Source organism: Protobothrops mucrosquamatus, unplaced genomic scaffold (assembly GCF_001527695.2).
Source record: "Protobothrops mucrosquamatus isolate PMUCROS unplaced genomic scaffold, P.Mucros_1.0 scaffold_181, whole genome shotgun sequence".
NCBI lineage: Eukaryota > Metazoa > Chordata > Lepidosauria > Squamata > Viperidae > Protobothrops > Protobothrops mucrosquamatus.
This window is the reverse complement of record NW_015386257.1, coordinates 99588-126005: the sequence shown is the minus strand read 5'-3', so window position 1 is coordinate 126005 and position 26418 is coordinate 99588. Positions and strand designations below refer to the sequence as shown.

The 26418-nt window shown below is 40.0% G+C and overlaps 1 protein-coding gene across 1 annotated transcript in view; it reads right to left on the bottom strand.

Annotated features, from left to right (window-relative positions):
• SRRM3 (serine/arginine repetitive matrix 3) overlaps positions 1 to 26418 on the bottom strand; it is an 82251-nt gene that overhangs the window by 17647 nt on the left and 38186 nt on the right. The window contains exons 5-12 of the mRNA XM_029285681.1: positions 23430 to 23459; positions 21184 to 21252; positions 20545 to 20547; positions 17134 to 17169; positions 15925 to 15975; positions 10283 to 10387; positions 8427 to 8604; positions 8289 to 8298 (exon numbers count right to left, since the gene is read on the bottom strand). Of these exons, the coding sequence (XP_029141514.1) occupies positions 8289 to 8298; positions 8427 to 8604; positions 10283 to 10387; positions 15925 to 15975; positions 17134 to 17169; positions 20545 to 20547; positions 21184 to 21252; positions 23430 to 23459 (482 nt within the window). The remainder of the gene's footprint in view (positions 1 to 8288; positions 8299 to 8426; positions 8605 to 10282; positions 10388 to 15924; positions 15976 to 17133; positions 17170 to 20544; positions 20548 to 21183; positions 21253 to 23429; positions 23460 to 26418) is intronic.

The following is a 26418-nucleotide window of genomic DNA, read 5'->3' as shown; positions in this document are numbered from 1 at the left end:
AGGAAAAATATCCTTTAACTAATCCCACAAGAAAAACTGGGTAATGATTTGATAACTGGAACATTGGGAAAGGATTGAAAAGCATTTAGCAAGCTTGTCAGGATATGAAAGGATTCTCTTTCTCTTGGGCTCTGTGAATTTCAATCACCTGAATTTTATTCCATTGGCAAAAACATGTACCGTATGTCATGTCTCAAAGTAGGTTGCAGGGTTGTCTGTAAGATGGGCAGCTATATGAATGTTTTAAATCAATCAATTAATAAGGTCAAAATGGCCTCCCAAATGGCAGTGGTTGCAAAAGGACATGTCTAAATGTTGCCCTTTGCTTTTGGGTTGCTGGATCCTAAGGAGCTCTGCTGGTTAACATCAGGGGGCTGGTCAATGGCAATCCTGCTGAAGGGGTTTGGCCTGGGCTCAGCTGGTGGCCAATCTATTTTTTCCAAGCATGCCCAACTAAACCTCAAGAGAGTTAGCAATCCTTCTAAAATGTATATACCTACCAGTGAGGCACGCTATGAAGGCTTCAGCATGAACAAGAAAACAAAAGGAAATCAGTATATGTCATTCTGAAAAGTTAGCATTTCCACCACCAAACTAGCATCACCATGAGCTCAGGCAACAGTCTTTAACTCCCTCAAATTGTTAAGTACATACTGGAATTGGGGTGGTGATTGTGAAAACAATCTGATTCAGGCAGAAGGTGCAGAGATGATATAGTTGTTTTCTACCTACAAAGTATGCACTTTGACTTATTAGTATTAGATCAAATAATATTTTTTCCATGATAGATTTGGCTTGTACTCTGCTCCAGCAGGATTACATTTGTCAAATCATGGTGGAAAAACTGGTCAAGAAGTGGTGAGCAGACTGTTCTTTCTGTTCCACATGTAATTATTCTAATAAGAATTAACTAGACAATTGTGATAATATATCCATCCCTTCCAAGCCCTATTTCATTATGCAGGGCTTTGTCCTCAAATCGTTTTTGTGCTCAGTTGTGACATGCCTGGATTTTCTCTGACATGCATGGGGGAATCCCAATACTGCAAGCAGTTCCAATCTTTCTGTGCTTCTAAGACTGAGTTGCTGTTTTGATAGACTGCAAATTGCTTTATGCTTGCTTGATAAAAAGAGCTTATTAAAAGATTGTGCTTGTGTGTTTATGAATGTGTGCATTAAATCAGACGAGCATCATTGGAGGAGTGGTCTCCATACCAGTGACCTATCTTGTAGGAACCTCTAACAATCCTTTACCTTCTGGACATTTCTTGGTAAAAGTCAAACTTGCTTCATGGTCCCTGCAATAAACTGCATAAGATGGAAAAGCAAGGAGAGTCTGATTTGAACCATGGCAGGCAAGCAAATGACTGCCAGCCTTGAATAACTTGGGAAGAACCCTATAGAGCTACTGTTCATACAGCTGAGGATAGGGATTGAGGAATCCTTGTTTAGATATCAGAACACAGGGGGCAAAATGGTATAGCAAAAAGGATGGAGGATTATGCTCTGGAGTAGGTTGAGGGCCAATCCTACCAGTTGCCTTACCTTAATCTTTCCCAATCCAGTACCCTCCAGATATGTTGGGCCTCCACCAAAGCTAAATCCAGAGGACATTAGGTTGGGGAAGGCTGCTTTATCCCTAAGCAAAGCTAAGGAGGAGAAAAACCTGAACACAGTATACAAAAGGATGACCAAGTAAATTTTACAGGAGAAGAAAAATGGATATAATTTTTAGTAACCTTTAAGGTAATTGGACATAGAAGGGCCAAAAAAATTATCCAAATCCTTATTGATTATGGACCTTTATAATGAGTTATTCTGCTGAATGAGAAGAGTTTAAAGCCCAGAGGAAAACACCTCATTTAGATCAAGAACTTTTAGAACTGGCTATCTTTTTCTCCATTTTCAAGGCTATTTTTTAAAACTTTGTATGTTTTAGGGTTAACCGTGCCCCTTTTCTTGGTTTTCTTAAGATAATCCAAAATATATGGGACAGAGGTGGGGAGGAGCTGAGGGAAGGACGGATGTTTTCCTAGCTTGGCCACATAGGAATGAGTGGGAGAGCAAACTATCAGAGAAGCTGCCTTCCTACACTGTTTGACAATGACTTCCCAAGAAGAAAAAAGGCATCTGAAGGCTTATTTTGTTATAAACATTCCTGAAAGTTGCATCAGAGTCAGATCTAACCAATGGAGTCACTTCAAAACAGTGTTATTCTAGTCATACACTGATATTTATCTTATTCTTCTGTTTTTTTAATTTCTTTTAATGTTCCATGAAGTGATGTCCTAGGAAGTCTAGCCCAACTTGGAACCTCATCAGGAGCCACCATTTTAAATACAAATAACTGTTTGTGGCAACTGTTTATGAAAAATGTATACAGTCAGTCCTCATTTAGCAACTACCTTGTTTAACAACCATCTGCAGTTATGATGGTGACAAAAAAGTAACTTTATGACCAATCCTCACATTTACAACCTTTCCAGTCTGTAGAACAAAGGAAAGCAGAAGTAACATATTCATGATTTCATTTAATGACCACTTCAGTTGTTGTTGCCAATGGTGGTCACTAAACAAGGACTACCTGTATTGTAATTCATTATCAATCCCTGTCTAGGTGATATATTAAGGTTGTTAAGGTTATTCTTGCTTCTCTTGAAACTGATGCTTTGGTGTAAATAGAAACCTTTATGTTTCTGAATTGTGTACACAAAGTTGTGATTACTACTGTATATTTGGAATTATCTTTTTCACAGCTTCTGCAAAGTCAGTAACTACTAAATCAGTATATAAGTACAATGATGAGGATTCTATGGATAGTCCTCTATTTAAAGATTCTTTAATGGGGATCATTAAATGACTTATTTTTAATCAGCCATATTAAAAATCATACTTAAACCACACAGAGGAAATCAAATCAGCTGACATAATTATACCATTTATGAAAACAAACACAAGATCGAAGAGCTGAAAACACACAGAAATGCATTCTAACAATATAACAATATTTTTAAAAAAAAGAAAGAAAGAAAAAACACGGGGAAAAAGAAAAGCATGGTTTTGTAGCTGTTTAAAAAAAATACAATGAAAATTGTACAGAGCCACCAAAAAGAGACAAGCGTAAGGAGAGAGAAAGAAGGAGAGAAAGAATGAAAGAGAGATACAGAGAGAGAAAGAAATAGAAAGACAGAAAAATAACATTTAATCAAACTACGGTGCTTTTCAACAGGCTGATCTGTAGAAGTGAACGTGCGGAGGGAGAAAAATACCTACCTTCTGTTTGATCAGGAATGCAATAATAAAAAAAGAAACAATAATCTCCACATTTGGAGGGCAGAATGGGAAAAAGACAATGACTCTTTAGTAATGCACTTCAGACCCCTTTGCTTTGCTCTGAGTTTTCTTTTGACTCAGCTTTTCTTTTTTTCTTACTTTTTTTTGATCCATCAAGGTAAACATATTTTTTGCTATCTATATAGTGGCATATTTACTAATTGTCTAAATAGCACAGCCATTGGGAAATAAAATTTTAAAAAGTTACTATGTAAAATTTAAAAATTTTAAAGGAAAAAAAAAGTCCCAACAGCATGCAAGAAAATCAGCAGATGAAAGCAGAAAATGTCAAGATTTAAAGTTCTCTTTGTAGTGGGGAATAGGCCAAAAGTGACCTCCCTCAAAAGATGGAGGCATTATATAAAGTGACCATGAGGGAAAGATATAACAGCGGAGGGAGTGAGAAATGCGAGGGCAGTGTATGGACTGAAAGAAAGAGCTATAAAGGAGGCCCACTAGTGTGAAAAGTTGACATAAACATTGAAAGGCTCTCTTTAAAAGGGAAGTCAATGTCTTTTTGAGTTTAAAAGAGTTTTAGTCCTATATCTACTTCTCAAGTTGTTTTAATTGGTTTCCCAAAGAGAATTGCATGATTTGGGGATAGGTAAGCAGCAATACTGCTGATTTTATCAGCCATAAGTTGAAACCGTACCAAAAATATCAGCTCATAGAAGATGGTGTTCTACCAAGGATGGATAAAGGATGGCACCTGTGTCATAATACAGGGCTGCAGTAGGTTTCCTCAACTACCTCCACCCTTTTCCACTTATGGTTACAGTTCTCCCCAACTCCTATTCTCCTGTAGCTGGTGTTTGGAGACATACCGAATGTGGAGGTAGTCACTCAGGGCACAGGCAGCTTGCAATCTTTAATGATGTATTGTGGGCTATATTTTATAAAGTGGGTGGAGCCAGAATAAAGAAAGGGCTGGGCAGAACAAAAACTAGTTTTGAATTTGCTTAATGCTACCTTAATAAACATTAAATTCAACATTGTTAATATGATTGTTTGGAATATCAAGGTACACTTCTCTGGTTTAGAGGCAAAAGAATTCTTAATTTCTATATCTCTAAAATCAAGAGACCAGGATAGGGAATCTTATAATTAGCCCAATGATCAGGTGAAGGAAGATAATTCAGATTCTGAATTTTCCTGATAATTTTATTGAAATATATTTGGATTCAAAAGTTTTTGATTTTATTGTAACTTTTTCAAATCTGCCTTTTATCTTAAAAGAATCACTGGAACAGCTTAACAGATCTTTCCATTTGACAAAAGCTAAAATTTAAGTAAAGTTTAATTGAACATATTTTTTTAAACAATGTATGTAATTGTCTTCCCTTTTAAACATGAAATCTAAGAGACCAAAATGTTTAAGAGTCATAAATAAGTATAGAAAGATATCTGTGCATTTCTTAATTGGCTGGAGGGTTCTACAATAACACACATACATTTCTAGATTCATATAGATAGCTGTGTGTGTGTGTGTGTGTGTGTGTGTGTATAAGCTTTATAATACCACATTTCAAATTGGGGGCTAAAGAAAAGCAGTTTCAGATTAAAAATAAAGACTTTTAGAAATTAATTGGCCATTGATGTTAACAAGAGGAAAATGTGAAGCAGGACAACAAGGGCTTTATTTTTGGAATCTTTAAAACTGGTTATTTTTTTAAAAAAATCTCTTTTAAATCAACATTTCCCAAACTTCAGAGATGTGAAGCATATTAACTGATTACATATTAGGATTTAAGTCAGGTTCGCTAACTTGGATTCATCCAGATATTATTGGTTATTTCTTCTGAAATTAAGCCATTATCTTGGATCTCTGCATTAATAGGGAGCTGATATTGGAGGAAAAAAAATCATCTGGTCCAATGAAACTGATGCTGGAATAGCGATTCAGGCAGATAGTAAAATCACATGGCCTCTACTGAGGTTTCCAAAGCCCATTTTGTTCTCTAATTGATCCATATCTCAGGGCACACAAGTCACTTTAAAGCATTGTTTTAAAAGCAAAGAGCATAAAATTGAAATGAATAATGGAATAAATACAACTATGTGTTCTTATGTGTACATGCATGCATGTTTTGTACATGGAAAGAAGAAAAATAAAAATGATAAGAATAACAACAAGCAAATGTGTCAGAAAGTGGATGTGATATATCTGAGACACAAAATAGAGGTAAGGCTTATGACCAAGAAAAAAGAATGGGTAAGCTAAGCAGAAATAGAGAGCCCTATTTAATTATCTGTGAAGATGACTTGCAGGGGCTTGCTTTAATAAACCATAAACAATTGGGAAGATCAGGGGCTCTGTTTTTAGGTAATGGATTCCATGCTGGAACATGATGCACCAGCAGTTGTGATCAGCTCAAAGCCTGAACACCCCTCAGCCAGAAATGAGATCTCAGTATATATGGCTCAATATAGCTAAATGCCTCTTGGAGAGACAGCCAACAGAAAATTGTCTAATGCCTGACTCTGTCCCTAAGGTCAGAGCTTCTTCTAATAGAACAGTAGTGTCATCTAATGCAACAATCTCATTAGCCAGGGTTGAGTCAAAACAAGTTGTAAGTAGAAGTTTGACAATGAATAAGGTGCGTTTCATCTGAAATCATTTGAGCTAAGACATCTGAGGGGACATGTATATTCACCTTGATTTGTAAAACATCTGAGGTTAACTGAGCTAAGACTTCTTTCTATCATTCTGAAAATGTAATGGCCTTTCCTTCCATTTCTATGGTGCCTGAAATTTTACTGCCAGTTCACTTAAACGCTGGATCACTTCAGTAATCAATCACTCATTGAGTGAAACTCATTGGGTGATTCTGGGCCTGTTATTACTTCTCAATCTAATTTATATCAAAATCTTTCTGAGACTATAATATGTTTGCATGTATGTGAACTATGTCTTCTGTCATAAGATTCTTAGCGGAAAGCAAATAGCTGGGAATCTGTTGGGAATCCTTGACCACTGGTCATATTGGGTAGAGCTGGTGGATTGGAATTCAACAACAGCTGAAAGACTACAGATTTCCTATTCCTGCTACAGATTATTTTCTTTTCCTCCAGAATGACAGATAAGTTACAATATAAGTAATGAACAATCAGCAATGCTACTAATAGTTAGAGACAAAAAGTAGTCTGTCAAAGAAGATCGTTATATTTATTAGTATTATTTTAAGTGATTTGTATATCCTCTTTCCATTACATATTTCCAATTGTTGAGAAATTTTAAAAAATAAAGCATAACTGAAAAACCTGTAGTTTCCTGTAACTATCTTTTGCAAAGTCAGTTTTCAAAGTTTTCAGAGCACTTATGAAATATTTGGACCAGAGGCAACCATGAAGATAAAAAAGAGTGGATACTACTTGACTAGCAATGGTTCTATAATGGTCTTTTGAATTTTTTCATCTGGGAGAAGAGCAAATTTATTATTTATTTCCAACCATGTTGGGTTGGGTTTAGATGATATTCTCATGACAGTGTAGGAGAAGGAGTGGCAGAACCTGGAGGTGGAATTAAAAGAGAGATCAGCCTAGAATCCCTACATAGACACAAGTGAATTAAGTCCAACCTCTTTTGAATTCCATTGACCTGAGAAGATTAATGTCAGGGGCAAAGAGTAGGTCCATTTCTGCTGGTTAATGACTGCAATGAAGTTATTTGAATTTGAGATTAAGTCCATTCATGAAGGTCCAATTAAACTAATTTATTGCTAATCACACTAATGCACAATAATCTTTTCAGTTAATGGTTAACACCTGCTTGGGGTTAGATAAGAGTCAATGGAATTCAAGGGAGGTTGGGCTTAGTTCTCTTGTGCCTGTGTAGGGATTCTAGGCTTATCCTTCTTTTAACCCCCCTCCCCCCCAGCCAGGTTCTGCCACTCTTTTTCCTTCAGAAAAGCCCACCAACAAGCAAGCAACTGTCCCAGGAAGCTATAGGTGAAATTGTCATGGAGAGATCTTCCTTTCATTGACTATTTAGAAAGGATGATATATGATCAAGAATGAATCAACTTCCTATTTACAGTACAGATAATCTTGCTCCTTATTTTTTTCCCCAATGACAATTCTTTAGTTTTTAATTTACTATTATTACTATTAAAATGTCACAATAGTGACAGGAACCACTGCCCTCTCACTAGATTAACATAAAACCCAGCATCTTTGGCTATGTTTGACATAAAAAAAAAACAAGCCAACGTGGACAATACTTTCAAAATAGGAAGATGCCTTATACAGTTCAGCATTATTTGTCCTAAATGACTTTCTTTCTCATCCTGCTACCTTCCAAAGATGATGAATGACAACTCCCTGTTTTTGGCCACTTAGCCATGGAATTTTATGAGTTGTAATTCAATACATTTAGAGGTTACAGAAGGATGATCTGTGGTGGCTGGGGAATTCTAGGAATTGAAATCCACAAGTGGCCAAGTTTGAGAAACACAGATATATACTTAGTGGCTTTTGAGGGGTTTAAGCAGTTACAGACTGTCTTTGGGGATCTTCCATAAACAAAGAATATGCTCTGTCCCACTGATTTAAGGAATGTTCCTATCCTCAAAGGGGCTTGTGGATAAAAGTTAACAATCTCTACAATTGCCAGAAATCATGAACAGGCCATGAAAGAGGGTGATAAAGGTGTGTGCGCATTTTGTTCGTGTATTTGTGTGCACAAGAGAGAAAGAAAGAGAAAAAGAGAAATGAGATTTAGAATGTTTTGCACTTACAACACCCCAGCTTTTTGAACTGAAAAGATTTGCCAGCAAATTTTCCCCCTCATTCCTAATCTTAACTGAAAACCTGAGAAAACAGCTCATTTCTCCCCACGGTTTCATTTTTTTGCCCCTTCATAGTGCACAGGTATATGAAGTTGCTTGGACGTAGATTGCTGGATTGTAATTGTCATAGCAGAATAATGGTTATGGGGAATCTCACTCTGAATCAACGGAGCCTTTGCTATCCATCATATCCTGAGCAAAGTGTCCAAAAGAGAGCAAGGGAGAAGTGAAAGGAGGCGACAAGGCTGCTTTGGAAAGGAGGAATAGGAGAGGCACAAATCATGGTAAAAACAGAAGCATCCATACCTCCTGTTTCTTCTCCGACAGGGTGCCATGGCTATGGCGGCCATTCTGGGCACTGCCCTTGTGCCCATTTTGGTGAGGCGTGGCTGATCGGCTGTGGCCAGTGCAAGATGAGGATGGGCTGTGGCTGGATCTGTGGCTGCTGGCCCTTTGACCATCTTCTCGGTATTTGGGGCTCAGTCTGTGGACAAAAGGGAAGGCAGAGGAACCGTCTAACCTTGTAAGTCATACTGAAGGCAGATAGCAGAGGGAAGGTTGCTGTTTATGACAACAGGTCAGAGATGCAAAATGGGGCATTTATGGGTTGGGCTGTGACTTTCCTTTTCCCCCTGAACACATATGTGGGAGGGGAGGGAGGGGTTTGAGAGTTTGAGATTTTGAAAATATGAACTGTATTAATCTTATTTTGTGGTTTATACATTACCTTTCTCGGCCTGATGGAAAGCCTTGTTGCTTTGATGCTCTGATTAAATCAGTTACAAGCCACCCCACAGATTGCCAAAAGGGAAAAAAAAAAAGAATATTTGGAGGGGTCTGCATGCAGCCTGGGTGTTCTATTGCCTACCCCTGAATCAGAGGAAGTCTACTTGTGGAAAAGCTATACAGAAAATGGAACCTTAATGTCCTTACCAGTGGTATATAAGGCCATTTCCCCCAGTCTAATGTCTTCCTCATATGGGAATTACTGCGTTAGATATTATCTTCAAACAGCCATATTTACAAGATTTGAATCCAGTGCTCTCTCCTATTTGCTGACACATTTCTTACCAAGTAAAGTTAATACTACAGCTCAGTACTCTTAACTAAACTGCAGCCATATTTTATGCTATCAATGTTGCAAAACAGTTTGTGTCAAATTTCATTTCCAGTCTTTTAGAGTAATAATAATAATAATAATAATAATAATAATAATAATAATAATAATAATAATAATAATAATAATAATAGTAGTAGTAGTAGTAGTAGTAGTAGTAGTAATAATAATAATAATAATAATAATAATAATAATAATAATAGTAGTAGTAGTAGTAGTAGTAGTAGTAATAATAATAATAATAATAATAATAATAATGATAATAATAGTAGTAGTAGTAATAATAATAATAATAATAATAATAATAATAATAATAATAATAATAATAATAATAATAATAATAATAATAATAATAAAGTTGGAAGGGACCTTGGAGGTCATCGAGTCCAACCCCCTGCTCAGGCAGGAAACCCTATACCATTTCGGACAAATGGCTGTCCAGTCTCTTCTTAAAAACTTCCAGTGTTGGCACATTCACCGCTTCTGGAGGCAGGTTATTCCATTGGTTAATTGTTCTCACTGTTAGGAAGTTTCTCCTTAGTTCTAGGTTGCTTCTCTCCTTGATTAGTTTCCACCTGTTGCTTCTTGTCCTGCCTTCAGGGGCTTTGGAAAATAGCTTGACTCCCTCTTCTTTGTGGCAGCCCCTGAGATATTGGAACACTGCTATCATGTCCCCCCTCGTCCTTCTCTTTGTTAAAATATGTGTGCTTGTACAGATGTAGTTAAAGTTAGGAAGGATTTTCAGGGGCTGCCTTGAATAGAATAAACTGTATTCAGTTGCATTCCTCGTTCATGCTCCTGCCCTTTAGAAGGGCTTGAGAGAAAAAAAACCTGGCTCATCAAGCAGACTCTGGACCATAGCAATTTGTGAACCTATTGGAATGTTAAGGTTTTTTTTAATTTCCCACTACTATTTTTAGTTTTTATTGTGCATCACCTTGAATTACGTGAGGACCAGGCGGCCTTAGAAATTGACTAAATGAAATCATAAATAATATTGCATCTCCACTAAAAATGTGCCAGATCAGACTTAACCACAGCTTACCTGCCTGTGGATTTGCAGCCACTGTATTCCGAGGAAAGAGAAAGGCTCCGAGAACTACAGCTGCTACGTCTGTGGGAGCGACGAGGCGATAGTTCACTGTGAGATCTGTAAGAAGGCAGTAAGAAGCAGGAGGATAAGAAAGCTAAGCAGAAAACAGTGATGGGATATTCTCTCATGGGATTAGCAAGGTTGCACTCGAAATTATGGGTTGTTCTGCCCCTCAAGTGCTGCTGGCTAACTCTCCGGTTTTCACTGCAGTGGTGGGAAAGGAGGAAGGGAAGAAAAGAAGAGGATGACCAACTGCAAGGTTACTGGACTCAATTACAATGCTGATGGATGCAAAGACTCGAATGACCAGGTTAAGGATAGATTGTCATCGATAACATCCAGTTATGTTGTGTTAGGAGTCAAAGACAGTTTGATTGCACATAATCAACCAACAAATCTATCTATCGATCGATCAATCAATCAAACCTGCCCTGTCAAGTTCTGCCGTTGAACTTGTTGTCTTATTGCAGGGAAAGGCAAGCTGTTTAAAATTGGATGCTGCTGGGCAATCTCATTTTATGATCAAAATATTGCAAGAGTTCTTAGCACTCTCACCCTAAAATTTCATATGTGCTGGGCTACTAGGAGATTTGGCAGGTGGGCAAGATTCAGATCATTTTTTAATTTTTTTTTTGTCCTTATTCATTTCAATCTGGGGATTCTCTGGATGTTAGCTGGGGTGCTCCAATTCTTATCAACTTGCTTTCACAGAGATTTTATTGGAAAATATTGAAATGCTTGTAATGAAACTCTTATGAAAATATGGATATTTAAATGTTGGAACAGAAAAGGAGGTACAAAGAAAACACAATATTCAACAGCAAAACCTACAAAGACATTGGACTTCTGTTCAAAGGCTTCTGAACAAGAAGAGAGGGGGAAAAAATTCAGAATCAGATTCTCTTCAAGGTCCTCAGCCAACAAGAAGGCAGGGGGGGCAACAGCCTGAGCCTCCTTATGACAGTGTTCCAAACCTAGATTTGAAAAATTACTTTTTTCAAAAGAACTTTCCTATATATATATATATATATGTATGTATGTATGTATGTATGTATGTATGTATGTATGTATGTATGTATGTATGTATGTAGGTCTTTAGTTATTCGGGTTTTCTCCCGCGTAGAATTAAAAGTACCTTGGCGACGTTTCGACGAAGTCACATTCGTCATCTTCAGGCTGGTGTCTTCAGCTTCGTGCTTCTAAGAGTGGTGTGTGATCGCAGCTGTTTCTTCCTTTTAACTGCCAGTGGGGTTGGAGCTGATTGGGTGGGGAGCTTGGCTGTGTTCTGATTGGGTGGAGGTGTGTTCTGATTGGTTAAGGAGCCTGGCTGTGCTCTGATTGGATGGGGGGTTCGCTGTGCTCTGATTGGCTGGGGGAGTGTTCTGTTTGGGTGGGGGCTTTGTTGTGCTCAGGTTAGTTTGAGTTGCAGGGGGATTTGAGATGGTGATACTTTTAATTCTACGCGGGAGAAAACCCGAATAACTAAAGACCTACATACAAACACCCGCAAAAACCTCAGAAAACATATATATATATATATATATATATATATATATATATATATATATATATATATATATATATATATATATATATATATATATATATATATATATATATATATATATATATATATATATATATATATATATGCTGCAATTTCACCCTTCCTTCCTCTAGAGACTTTGCTGCACTATCAGTGATGCTTCTTGTCACCCTTAGAAGCTACATATACAAACATACAGACACACACATGCACGTACACACAGACACACACATACAAATACACACACACACACACACACACACACACACACACACACGTGAGTAGCATTTCAGAGGAAAAAAATGTCTTCCTTTAAAGCTGCATCATTTTAGACTCCCATGGCATTTTTCTGCTTGTGCAGTTGGCAGCAAATAGCATCTCATCCTATGAGAATCTCTTGCAACCTCAGTGGCTATTCTCTAAGGCAGCCTTTCAACCTCAGCAACTTTAAGATGTGTGGACTTCCCCTCCCAAAATTCTCTGGGGCTGAAGGCCCTGTTTCTTCAAGCTCCACTGAGTACAGTGACCTCAGAGCAGAATATTTTAGGACGCTCATTTTCCTGCAGATTTCAGAGTTCCTCCTGAAACTTTTGCATCTTTCCCCCTTATTAGTAATGAAGGAAACTCAATTGGGAAAAATAGCTTGAGGTAACTGATTTAATAAAGGTTTTTTTTCTTGGGCTGCATGTGTTTCCCCATCCAGACCCAGTAAAATTATCATTCCAAAAGAATCTCAGTACTTCTGTGTGCAAATGCACAGACTGGTCGTAAAGTTATTTTTTCATCACCCTAATAACTATGAGCAGTTGTTAAAACAAGGCAGTCATTAAATGACGAGTACCTATAAAACCAGTGAGGTGCTGCGGAGGTGGCTATTGGTTACCAAATTAAACCATTCTCTGGGTTTGCAGAATCCAATGGACCATGAATTAACCAAACTTGCTGAGTTCACACAGTAAGCGAAGTCACACAAAAGGAACCTAAACAAAATGTGCAACTGACATGATTAAGAGTCTTTCAAGAACCCAGCCTGAGTCTATTTTGAAAATGATTTCTAGATCAGTGATGGCAAACCTTTTAGAGTGCCCCAAAACTGGCCCCGCCCCCGCCCCACTCACCGCCTGCAGGGCCTGCCGCAGATCGCCAGGCAGCCCAGCAGTGCCATGGCGGCCACACCCTCTCCCCACGCCCTGCAGCATCAACTGTGCGGGATGGGGCGTGAGGGCAGAGTCTTGTCTACGCTGCCTGGCTGCCATGTCCTTGGCTGTGCTGCTCCGCGTGGGCCACGTTTGGGAGCGACTCTCCTCCAGGGGGGCTGCTGGTGAGGAGGGGGTTGTGGGGGGAGGCAAGGCTGGGGCAACGGCACGTGTGCCCACAGAGAGGGCTCCAAGTGCCGCCTCTAGCACCCGTGCCATAGGTTCGCCATCACTGGTCTAGATACAGCTTGTTATCTTGTAAACAGCATTTTTGTAAGTTACTGCCCTTACCTTACAGAACATCTTCCCCAGGCAATTTGGCAGGCCTCCACCCTTTTAGCCTTTGGCATTTTATCCAGACCTGGCTCTTTACCCAGGTGCTGGGATAGAATAGAATAAATAGAATGAAATGTTGGAGCTGGCTGTACAGCTTCCCAAAGGGATGATTAGAGCACCGGGGTTTTGTTTTGTTTTATGGCTGTGTTTTATAGTTATTGGTTTTTACTGCTGTTGTGAGCCGCCTGGACTTGTTTAACATGAGCAGGCATACAAATCTTTTAAATAAGAGCTCTCTACCTGCTTCCCAGGTTGTAAATCTAAAATTATTTCTGATATTTATAGGTTTCTACTGTAAATCAAGGGAGAAAAGGCAAGCATTCACTAGACACAGGATCAAAAGGCAATGTTAAGGCCCAAGAAGTCATTCATTGCCTATTCTGAATTAAAAACTTTCCCACAGGGGTGGGGTGGGTGGGTGGGGGTTAAATCAGATTCAGCAAAATGTTCAGAATGATCTCTCTATTCCCAACTCAATTTTAATTCCCTTCAGCTCCACAAATTTATCAACAGTTTTTATCTCAGTTATTCAGAAGTATTACTTTAATCAGGGATAAGGCAACCTGGAGCGCATATTGGTACTTTTCAAGACTTCTGCTCTATTTGATCTTTTAAAAGAGAAATGGAGAATTATTGTTGCAGATAATCCAGCTTTTCCCAACTTGCTCATTGCAAATGTATTAGGACCGTAATTCCCAATTTTTGTGGATGCTTGTTGTTTTCTGTTTATACTTTTAAATTATTTTTAACATTATTTTAACTCTCCAGAGATGCAACGAACATAGGCAGCCTTATACATTTGATAAATTAATAATCCCATGCTGGCAAATGAATTCTGAAGGATGCTAGGTTAGGAAGGGCTGATGGTTCTATAAGTAACTTGACAACTGTCTGGACAAGTTCCTGCAGGTTTTTTTAGCAAGGTTTTCAGAGGTTGTTTGCTTTCTTCTTCCTAGGGCTGAGAGAGAGTAAGTGACTGGTCCAAGGTCACCCGTGTCGTGATTCCATGCCAGCCTATGTTCCCAACAGCTGAATCCGGGGAATCTGAGGAGGAGGTGGAGGAGGCATTTGGAGGGCCATCAGGGTCAGAGGGAGGCTCTGATGAATTACAAGACTCACGTTCTGATGAAGAGCCTGGCCCCTCTAGTCGTGTTAGGGATGAAGCTCAGCTGTGTGGGGAGAGTGAGTCGGATTTGGAGGATTCACAGCTGATGGACATGATTGATGCTCGTAGACGCAGGCAACTAGCTAGAGCAGATCAGCAGCAGTCAATACGACAACTCCAGGGGAGGAGGAGAAGGTATTAAGAAGCCACACCTTGGGACTGCTTTATAAAAAGGGAAGGTGTGGGCGGTGCTGGTTGCTGAAGGCAACCGTTTGTAAAGAACTTCCAAGGATCATGGTCTGTTTTGTTTTATCAGTGAATTTCTTGTTTAAACTTCTGCTCTGTTTGCTTTTGTAACCAATTATCTGTTAGGAAAGTATTCTGTGTTTTTTGTTTTGGAGAAAAACTTACCAGGACTGTTTTGGAAATAAAAAGAGGTTGGTTTTCCCAGCTTACTGTTTCAGAGGGGTTTGTTCTTGTGACGTAACAAGGACGGACGTAGGCTGGGACAGAACAACCCAGTTGGCTTTGTGCCTAAGGCCGGACTAAAGCTCATAGTTTCTAGCCTGATGTCATAACCACTACCTTAAGCTGGCTCTCCTATAGTTAATGTAAACAGTCAACAGGCATTACCTTGTAGCCAATTTATGATGAATTTAGGCCTGGCCAACAAAGCAAATGCCCCAGATTAATTACCCGCCCCTCTCCAATGTAAAATCAAGTGACAGAATTTATTCCACCTTCTGATGAATTCCTCCATCTCAGATCTACTTCATAGATCACTGCCAGTGGGATGTAACACATATCACAGGTAGATTCTCTGCCAACATTAGAAAGATGCTTTCTAAAGCAACAGTTTGAAGCAGAGACTGAAATGCTTAGAAGGAGACTTTTCAGCCGTTTCTTGCCCTGCTCCATGTGTTGATCTCACTCCCTTTTGTGATCTGGCAACTTCCATTAAGCTCTATTCCAGTATCAAAATCAGCACTGCTACATCTGTTAATGCTACATACTTGGAAACAACACAAGCAACAAGCTAACAGGAAGAAAAATAAATTATCGATGAATCAAAATTGTTTAAATCAGAGGTTTATAAAAACATTAAAATTATATGATTTTAAAGGATCTTAAAAGAAGTATTTTCCTCCTTCCTGATATATAGGAAAGAGTGCTCTTCTTGAATGAAGCATTCCCCCTACATTGGAGAGAATGCTTCTTCTCAAGTGTGACATTTCCACTTCCTTCTTTTTTTTTCCACAGGAAGGAATGTTTTTTATTAAGTGAGAAAAAGATAGCAGCTTTATATCATACTTATCACCCAGATACATTTTGTAGACTCTAACATCCTAACCTATCTGCTCTCTAGCTCCAGAAATTCATAAGCATTGCAGACTGACAATTGAAACCTCACCTTTTTCTATCTTTGTTTTTTTCTTTCCTTTTGCTCTTGGGACTTCTGGACCTATAAGATAGCAGAAAACTAAATATTCAGGACAAAAAGAAAGGAGCAAAAGGGAGCACAGGTAAGTAAAACAAACAGAAGGAGCAGCCATGTGGTCGGGCCTATTGAATAATTTGCAGATAGTATCATCCCCTGACGTCTTTTTTCTTCATTTATCAAATGTCTCCCCTTCCCTAGCTTATTTTTATCCTAATCTCAACCTTTATGAAACTACACTTCTCATTGCTCTGCATATGTAGATCTTTTATGTTGCTGAAATGAATGGGGATGTGGGGACTGTCAAGCAAGGCTGTGTGGGCATAATATGTGACATGCAATTCTTCTATTATGGTTAGGTTGCTGTGGAGCTACTATTCTGGATTTTTTATTGGGATATCAAGATCAGATTTCTCGATCGGTTCCTATCACATCACCTGAAGATGCCTTTCTGCCAAGTGAAGTATTTTCTCATTGCTACCAAGCTTTTGAATTTTTCACTCAAGATGGTAGGTGACCTACAACCAGTGGTGTGCTAGCACTGGCTTGTAACTGCTCAGGAGAGCCAATTATTAAATTTTGGGACATTTTGCAAGCCGGCTGAAAGTAGAGTTGAGTTATGACATCTAGTGAACTGTAGCATAGTCACAGATATAGAGCTGGCAGAACTGGTTGTTATACAGTTATCAGCACACCACTGCTTATAGCTCTAAAGCAACCTTTGCTATAGTTCCTAGCCCATTTCAAAGCCATCTATATGGATATGCCAGGCTGTTTTAAGCCTATCACAGGAAAAATGGTTAAATAATGTTCAAATAATTATGTTTAAATTAATATTGTCCTCAAACTGCAAGGCAATTTATTGTCTATCTTGCTAATTATAAAGCAGGCAGTAGCATCTACTTGACCTTGGCTAAATTCAAAAGCTAAACAGGATTAGAACTGGTTAGCACTTGAACAGAAGACCAGCAAAAAACTGGAAAAATCTCCCAGAGGAAGGCACCGACCAATCTCTCTGGTGTTATTGCCAAGAATATATGGTTTTTCCATGTAATCACCAGGAACAGTCTTAATTAGGGCCAGAGTTAACATCTATGGGCAAAGAAAGGAAAGGGAAGCTAGCCCTGGAGTGAGAAGCAGTGAAAACCAGAAGGGGGAGAAAGCTATACCGTTCGCCCTCACCTGTGCCTCCTCTTCTTATGAGATCCAGATCCAGACCTGATGGGCAACCAACCAGAGGAAAACAAAGGGGAGGAAAAGGGAGAGGGACACATTGTTTGAAACAGAGGATTAACAGCACAACCAAATATTAACTGGAATGTTTAAAATCTTTTTTCTCTATATGGTATTCCATCATAAGACAATATTGTTATGACAAAAATGGAATCCAAGGTAGAGACTGTGTAAGTGGGGCAACATTGACTCTTAATGACTGAAATTTCTACAGGAAGCTTTAGCCTTCACTCAGAAGGGTGTACCATTTAATTGTGTTATGTAACTATTTCTCTCTGTGTGTTTGTCTGTGTGTGTGGGGATGAGTGTGTGTGTGGGAGGAGAGAGAGAGAGACAGAGAGGAAGGAAGGAAGGAAGGAAGGAAGGAAGGAAGGAAGGAAGGAAGGAAGGAAGGAAGGAAGGAAGGAAATTGCACACACTATCTCATGCCAAATGACCTGTTTTTCATTGACCAAAATCTAATAAACTAAAATTCAATCAGTGGCCAAAATCTCAAAAGATCCTATTAAAATAGACACACATCTTGCAAGCTTTGGCTATCTTGTAATGTTTTACTCTTTTTTTCTTATACTGTGAAATAACTGTATTTTTTTTTAAATAGGGTGGTCATTTGTCTATGGAGATTCTCAATCATTCAGGCCATGTTTGTCCCATGGTTGTCCTTTTCAAAAGGCAACTGGACTTTGGTTTTTTTTCCCCTTGAAGACGTTTTGCTTCTTATCCAAGAAGCTTCTTCAGTTCTGAAGAAGCTTTTAAAGAACTTCTTGGATGAGAAGTGAAACGTCTTCAAAACAAAAAACCCCACCCTAAAGTCCAGTTGTCTTTTGAAAAAGCACTTTTGGGAGAGTGGTCATTTGTTTCCTTAATATTATCAGCCCTTCAATCTATTCCTGCCTTCCCTAATCTAGTGTTTTCTGGGTAAGTTAATGCATCTTCTAGAGATACTATCCCAAACTGTTAGGAAGGCTCCCATCAGGAACTTATCTGAGATTTTGGTATCAGTGGCTACTTTAGCTGTTTTAGCTGTCGGGAGGCTGAATCAGTATCTTCTTAGTGGATTTGCTCCAGCATTGAGTTACAGCATTTCTTCAAAACAGGGATACATCATTTCTTCCAATAAATCCTTCATGTATTTTTCTAAACTCAACACTGTATAAAATTTCTTGTGTATAGTTTAGTTGTGTATAAGTGTACACACAACACATAAGCACAGAGTCATTCTCCAAATCCCATCGCAGTTCAATATGACCAAGAAACCGAATCCAAAGTGTGACTATTAGAAAGGGAATGTTTTGACAATCTGGACTGAAATCCAAACTTTATGAATGCCATAAAAGCATTGAAAAGAATAAAAGCATTTTAAAAAACATGAAAGTATAAAAACATGTTATAGGTGGTCCTTGGCTTATGACCATACATTTAGTGGTCAAGATTATGACGGCACTGAAGAAAANGTAACAAGTACTGCTCCCCTGACCACCTGACCTGATGAATTCTCTCTGGGACTAGGTCACGGTCGAAGGAAAGACCGAAGGCACGTTAGGGGCCCGCAAAGGCTCCGCCCGGAGGCCTTAGGTGGCCAGTCAGGTTGCACCAGCAATACAATTGAGGAAGGAAGGGCCTGAAAATGAGGCCTGGTCCAGGTAACGTGAATGAAAAGACAAAAGTGTCTTGAATCAAGGTGGTCCAAGAATCTGATTGCAAAGAGCCCTGTAGTAGCCTTGGCTCCTATTAATGGCGGTGGAGCAACTAGGCCAGCCGCGTGGCGCCCCAAAATGGTGGCTGCGGCAGATCTACACGAGGCCTCTGGATTATAGTATGACTGTAACTTGTCCCCCAAGGGAGATCAACAGCGACTCTATGAATGGTCCCTAGGGACCGGGTTAAGGTGGAAGGTAAAGGAAAACGAATCCTCAGACGCTGGGGGATTTTGCCTACCCCAGCCCAGGCCAAAGTCCCCTGATCCAGGCCTTCGCGGGCGCTCAAAATGGCGGCCGCGAGCCGAGTTTAATAGAAACGGATCGGAAATTTCAAGGGCTGAAGTCTAACTTCGTGGCCAAGACCAGTGAAGGCAAGTCTCCCCAACACACTTGAAATCGTCTCCCTGAGCCCAGGGAGACGCCTGCTGTCAGCGTTTGTTGAAAAACGTCCCCAAAATGGCGGCCGCGACTTAGGGGATGCAAACCGCCTGGAATTTAAAATGCGCAAAATCGGGCTGCACCACCACGGCAGGGGAGTGAGCCCCCCGAAACGACTTGGGGTCACCTCCCTGAGCCCAGGGAGCAGTCCCCAGTGAAATCGTGTAAAACGGCCTCCAAAATGGCGGCCGCGACTTTCGCCGTTACAAAAACGGCCCAAGAGCTTGTCAGCAGTGCTCGGCTAGCTCAGGGGAGGAACGAAGGGGTAATCGTCTAGGGATGCCTACCCTCTGCCCAGATCCCTGGGGATAAGAAGGAGACACGGTAGGAGACTTCTTTCCCCCCCCACACCTCCCTCAGAAAAACCCAAATACCTCTGATACCTCAAATCAGCCGATTTGGGGCTCTGCTGATCCCAGCAGATGAGGGGAGGATTTTTTGGAGAAAAAAGGCTTGAGAATCCAACAGAGGGTCTCTAACCTGCAATAATCTAAATCTATCCTGAGAGCCAAACCTTGAGACGTCTGCAAGAGCTTGAGACCAAGATAAGACTGGGTCTCACAGCAACAGGGGGCGTGTCAAGTTTTGGCTACTTGGTCTCAGGAGCAGGCATCCAATGGAAACCCACCGGTGGATTCTCCATCTCCTGTACTGGAGAATGACTTATGACCCGTCCTCGCACTTATGACCATCACAGTGTCCTCACAGACACGTGATTGTGATTTGGGCACTTGCGTTGGTTATACGTAAATACTGTCGACGTCGTAGGGTCTCAGTGTACTAGAGACACTAGAAGAATCGGTCGAAGGCTGTTCGTTTCAGTTACCTCCTTCACCATTTTTTTTTCAAACATTTTAGTCCACACCAGCATACTATTGGGTTACTGGTGTACCGAATCACTGTCTTCAAGGTCAGGGTCAACACCAGTATTCACAAGGACTACCTGCACCATAATTTGAATGGGAGTGAATTTTGGTTTTTTACTGCCATCTGTGGTAGCCAAAGATCAGAAGTCCTTTTATTTTCACATTAAAAAAATTCATTTGAAAGCATAAATTTTCATGATTTACAGCACAATGCATCAGATGCACAGAGTGGCTAAACTCAGTGGTGGGATTCAAATATGTGAACAACCGGTTCTCTGTGGATGCCACTTCCAGAAGTCTCTTCTGGGCCTGGGCAACACAAAATTAGCTACCGGTTCTGCAGAAGTGGTGCGAACCGGCTGAATCCCACCACTGGCTAAACTGTTGTAGATTTTACACTGGGTTGAGAGAGGAAGGAGAAGAGAGGCTTGTTGTACAGATGCAGGTTACACATTAGATAGTCAAGTTACCGATATATGATAAATTCATCTGGCTTTTTAAAGTTTAGGAAAGAAGACAAAAACTTTCTTTGTAATATATATAAAGTACAAACAATTCTATCGATATCCTAACCTGACAAAGTTCTTTGAAAACAAGAAGAATGCTTGCTAATTTGGCTAAAATGGAAATCTGTTCTCAAAAACACACAATGTAAATGGGGTGGATTTGTTTTGGCTGCTTAATCCCTAATGGTGTCAACTCTGGAGTAACTGGATACACTGATCTGTCTAGCCCAGAGTTTCTTAATATCAGCAACTTTCCTATGTTTGGATTTCAACTTGCAGAACTGAGAAATTCTGGAAATTGAAGTCCACACTCAAAATGGCTGACATTAAAAAGTAATGACTGGCATTAAAAATTCTAGGCTAGCCAATGTTTCCTTTGCTATCTTCAATCTTGGTCGGAGAAAAAACTGTATCTGTTGGCTATGTTCCTTTTCACTGGAAATACATGAGAATGGGCTTAGCCACTCAACAAAGAGATAGCCAGATTACCTGTCTCTCCTGTGTTTTTTTCCACTTTTCTTCTTCTTCTCCTTCCGAACTGGGGAAGAACTACCCCCACTGTAAGTAATAACATGTATCAGATATTAGTTAGTAAAAGGTAGGAAGGAAGAAACGCAGGCAGGGGCTGATTAAGTCTTATGTAACCCCAATATCCTGAGTGGGTGGGAAAGCTGGAGTTTTGGAAAATCAGAAAATGCAGGGAAAGACCCACTCTGTTTTTCAGTCTGTGTCTCATTGCATTCATTGTATCAGTATTGGATTTTTTGTTAGTTCTGAGCAGGATTTCTCAACTTTAAGATATGTGGACTTCATTTCCCAGAAATCCCCCGCCAGGCTGGTTCTGAGTACAAAGAATAAGAAGCATGTTCTATATAAAGTGCTTCCTCTCTTTTAAGAATATATATTTGGTATTATACCTGCCAGAATGCCCAGTCATCATGGGAGTTTCAGTTCCAAGGCAGCAAGAAGGGCATCAGGTTGGAGTACATGAATGATCATACACACATGAATACACACAATAACAGAACCTCATAGATGTACACCTATATAATCCCACGCAAGGGGGTTTCTTAATAAATCCCAGCTATGGATATCTGACCTGAGCTACAAAATTCTGCATCCGTGGAGTCTGGGTTGGTGGGTTATTGAAAAGGCAAGATGGCAGAGTGTCACAATGCAAGTCCTACGTCTTTTGTATATGCAGATGTACATGCAAAATAGACAGGCCTTGCATTGCCATGCACCTTTTGCCGTTTCGCTTTTTTAGACACACACATGCCACCATGGCCCTGGACAGCCATTAGGTCACTGATGGCGAACCTATGTGTATCAAAGGTGACATGCCATGACATTTTGAGTGACACATGAGTGTTCATCCACACCCAACAACTATTCTCAAAAACACACTATGTTCTTGTGTGCTTTTCAGAGACTGTGGAGACCTCGGGAGAGTGGGGTGTGCTCTTGCATAGCCTATGGACACTCTGGAAGTCACACAAAATGGCCATATTTTTGTATGATCCTTCAGACCCTCCAGAAATCATGTGGGAACAGGGTGTACTCTCAAATGGTTTTGGGAAGCTGCAGAGCCTGTGAAAGAGTATTCTCTAATGCTGAAGGTATCACATGACTCAGGATAGCCTCATATAGGCTAGCAAAGAAATACAACCGTAACTCCTTGCTGACACCTCGTGGTCATCTGAAATTGTGCAATCCAGATCTGTTAAATCTATTCCCATCTCTATGGCAGGGCTTTTCAACCTTTTCACCCATTGTACCACTTTTAGGATATGGCAATATCCGAGTACCACCAGTTGCCTAGCAAGGTGTCAAAAACTTGATGACCCCCCAAAAAAGGAAAAAAGTGATGAAATACACGTAGTCCTCGACTTACAACAGTTCGCTTAGTGACTGTTCGAAGTTACAATGGCACTGAAAAAAGCGCCCCCCAAGGCACAGTCGAGCAAGACACCTGCCTGCCTGCCCGGCAGCACTCTCATTCCCCTCCCCTGCTACCACTTTTCTAGGATGGTCGCGTACCACCTGCCAGGTGCCAATGTACCACAGGTGGTACCCGTACCACTGGTTGAAAAGCCCTGCTCTATGGTATGACCATTAAAATTTCCTTCCAGAATTTTAGGATACCGCCACTACCTTAAGCATGTAATTTTGAATATATCTATATTGTTGGCTAGATATCATCTCTGGATACTTAATGCTTTTGCAACTGCCATTAGCAATTGGAAAATTTCACCATTCAAAGGTTTATTTAGACTAAGACTCCAGTCCTAATTCTAGCTGGATACCTAATCTGTAAGGGAAAATAACATACAAGAACTCTTTTGTAAGCATCTCATTATAGGTCATGCACTTCTAGGAAATGCTTTCCCCATTCAAGAGGAATAGGATTTGCACTTTCCTCTGAAAGTGTTCTGCTTTTTGCAAAAGATAAATAAATGGCTTCACAAAAGTTGAGAGCGAGCGTATACTCATATGTAGGTATGTTTTCCACAGGGACAAGAAAATTAAAGGTTACAAATTATAGGATATCAATTTAAACCAAAGGGCCAGATTAATCAGTAAAAGATTTCTCAGTTAGTTTTAAAACATCTGAAAGAGCCAGGAGCAAAGAATTTTGCACAGGATTTTCACATCCAGGATTCAGATTGCTGGGGGAAAAAGCATGACATCAATTCTGTTGCCCTCCCCCCCCCAAAAAAAAACCTGAGACTCACCTACGCTCTGATCCAGGTTTCCTTTTTTTGCTGAGGTTGCAAAACAGAAACAGACAAAGCAGACATTAAGGAAAATCTCTTCATAAAGAGAATTTGGGAAAGGGGCCAGCTTCTAAAATTGAGTTTATCATAAGAAAGGAATTTTTCTCTCTCTCACCATCCCCACAGGTTCTATTTATAAACTTTCTGCAAGTTCTGTCATCCTGCATGAGCTCTGAATAAACCCATGAGTATCTAAAGCAGCATTCCCAATTTTCCGGGTTGGCGGCCTGGCATAGGGGGAGGAGGGATGGTTTTGTGCGAGGGGCAGGTGTGTGCACCAACCTCCACTGCTCATGTGAGTCAGGCTGCGCACATGCACGTGCTAGCCCACCACTCACACAGCTCGGTTGCAAATAGGCCATGGCCCAGTAGTGGACTGTAGCCCACAGGTTGGGGACCCCTGATCTAAAAAAATCTCAGATTTCCTGAAGAAGTTATTAGTTCACATTGAGGTGAAAAAAATAGGCTTCAGAAGCTGTGGATCCTGTTTGAAAGAGATCTTCAGAGATACATAAGGATTTTGCAGCATTGCTAATTGACAAAGCATAAAACATTGAAATGCAAAGTAGCCAATCATATTTTAGTCTAATATTTGTATGAACCCAAGCAATTATTCAATTTTTGACACAGCATGTTGTGCAAATGCAGGAAATTGGATTAAAATCATGGGTTTCAGTTATCCTGGGAAAGTGCAACATATAAACATAGCCAACCTAAAAGACTTTAGTTACTTAATTATTTAATATCCTACACTTTTCTCCAAGAAGCTCAAGGGATCCTATTAACTGAAGACCACTTCATAAGCCCACTACACTAGGAATCAGAATGTCAGATCTGATATTCTTGCCCACAATTGGGACCAGAATTTCTATTGCTAGCAAGGTGGTTAAGTGAGTTGTGCCTGATTGTACGACCTTTTTGCCACAATTGTTAAGTAAATCACTGCAGTTGTTAAGTGAAACTCATGGTTATTAAGCAAATTCATCTTCCCCATTGATTTTGCTTGTCAGAAGCCATCTGGGAAGGTTATAAATGTTGATTACATGACCCAGGATACTGCAAGCATTGTAAATACATGCCAGATGCCAAGTGCCTGAATTTGGATAATGTGACTGTGAGGATGTGGTTATGGCCATAAGTGCAGAGACCAGTCATAACTTTTTTCAGTGACATTCAAGCAGTCGCTAAACCTGTATTCATGTATTTGTACGTTATCTAAAGCAGGCTCAGTAATTGAGGCAGCTTATAAATTGATTCAAGAAAATAAATAAATGTGTATCTGCTAAATAGGAACAGAAGGAAGATAGGGCTATGGGAACAAAGTCCTTCCACCAGAATGAAATTCTTTGTAAATTTGATCTTTCCCTTTCACTTTATCTGCATGTGTTGGCCATTGCTGTATATTGCAGCACTCAGAACTAGTCATTAATGGAAGGCTTAGTGCCATCTAGTGCTGGAAGGGAGATATAAGAAGAGGGAAGCTACCCTGCCAAAACGTAAGGGAAACATGATGCTTAGTCTTCCTAAATTCCTCTGGTCAGATCTATATTTCATCCAGTTGAAGATCAGTCAGCTGCCACTATAATTTCTTTCCTCGCCCATGGTTCAAGGTAGTTTCTTTTTAAATAATAGTTATTTGTGGATGCACTTAATATTGCTTTTTATGCTTAGCACTAGGAGTGAGCATTTATCAGATCATTCATTAGGAGGTTATAATTTGAAGAAACATCATACAGCAGGTGTTATAAGTGCTCAGAAGGGGCATTAAACATGCCTAAGAATTTAGGAACCTATGGGAATTACATTTTGCAAATCTTCCTGAAAATTGCCTTAATCTGCATTTGACTAGTTAATGTGTAAATCGGGACAGGGTTATTTGTCACATTTTACATTTCCCAACCACTGGAGAAAGAGAAGATGATTAAGCTGTTGAAATAGTTAAAATTGTTGTTCAAATGTGGGGGGAAAAAAATGGCACACATCACTGCTATAAACGATCCATGTCTTTTTAACATCCCTGGAGAGACCTGAAGGGGGGATTTTAATTGAAATCTGCTGTCCTGGCCCCCCTCCTTCCATTTCTCCACTTTTTCCTCACTTCATGCTGGGTCAATATATTTTTTTTCTTCATTGTTTTTGTCCTTTGAAGCCAGTAACCCAATATAATAGAATGTGTATAGAACCCCCACTAACGTGTGGTATTACATTCTATCTTTCCTGCACAGAATGAAAAGTGTCCATCGATTCAATCATTTCAAATTCTGAAACACCGTATTTCTGGACAGAGCCTCCCTGTGAGGATTGAGGCCAGCAGGACTAAGGCAAAAAGTCAAGATGATGGTTGCAACTGTGTAATCAAATCCATCAACTTTTTTTGACACTCTCTCCCCTGTGATATGGACGAACTCCGTCGACAAGGGTCACAACGAGGACTTCCGAGACGGTTAGGGATATTTTATAGAATCAGGTGGACGTCCCGTCGGTAAAACAAAAACAGTTTTCTCTGTAAGAAAATTCACTAATAAATGACCCGAGTGGTTTTACCGATCTGTCTAGATCAACCGAACCATCTGTGGTTTGTTCGTTCTGGGTATCTTGAAGCAGAATGACTAGCAGATACAGCCAGATAGTTTTACCACCCCATAGCTCCTCCTTTTAAGTGCTTTTCATTCGGTCTAAAAAACCTTGTCCCTCAAAACAGTCGTTCGCCAAAGAGAAGAGCACACTTAAGCAGAGAACCTGGAAGGTTGATGGGAAGAAGGAAAGGAACTTGGTGCTCCTGCTCCTTGGTCTACTTTGCCTCTCACAGCTGGCTGTAGTTCATTTTGAGCCTGGAGATATTATTGACAGAGCTGGACAGCCACTCATATTTAAAAAGATCTGTGACAGAGGAGCAAGCTGGTCTGCACATTAGGTGGGAGAAACTGGAGATGTCAGTTGTGGTTGT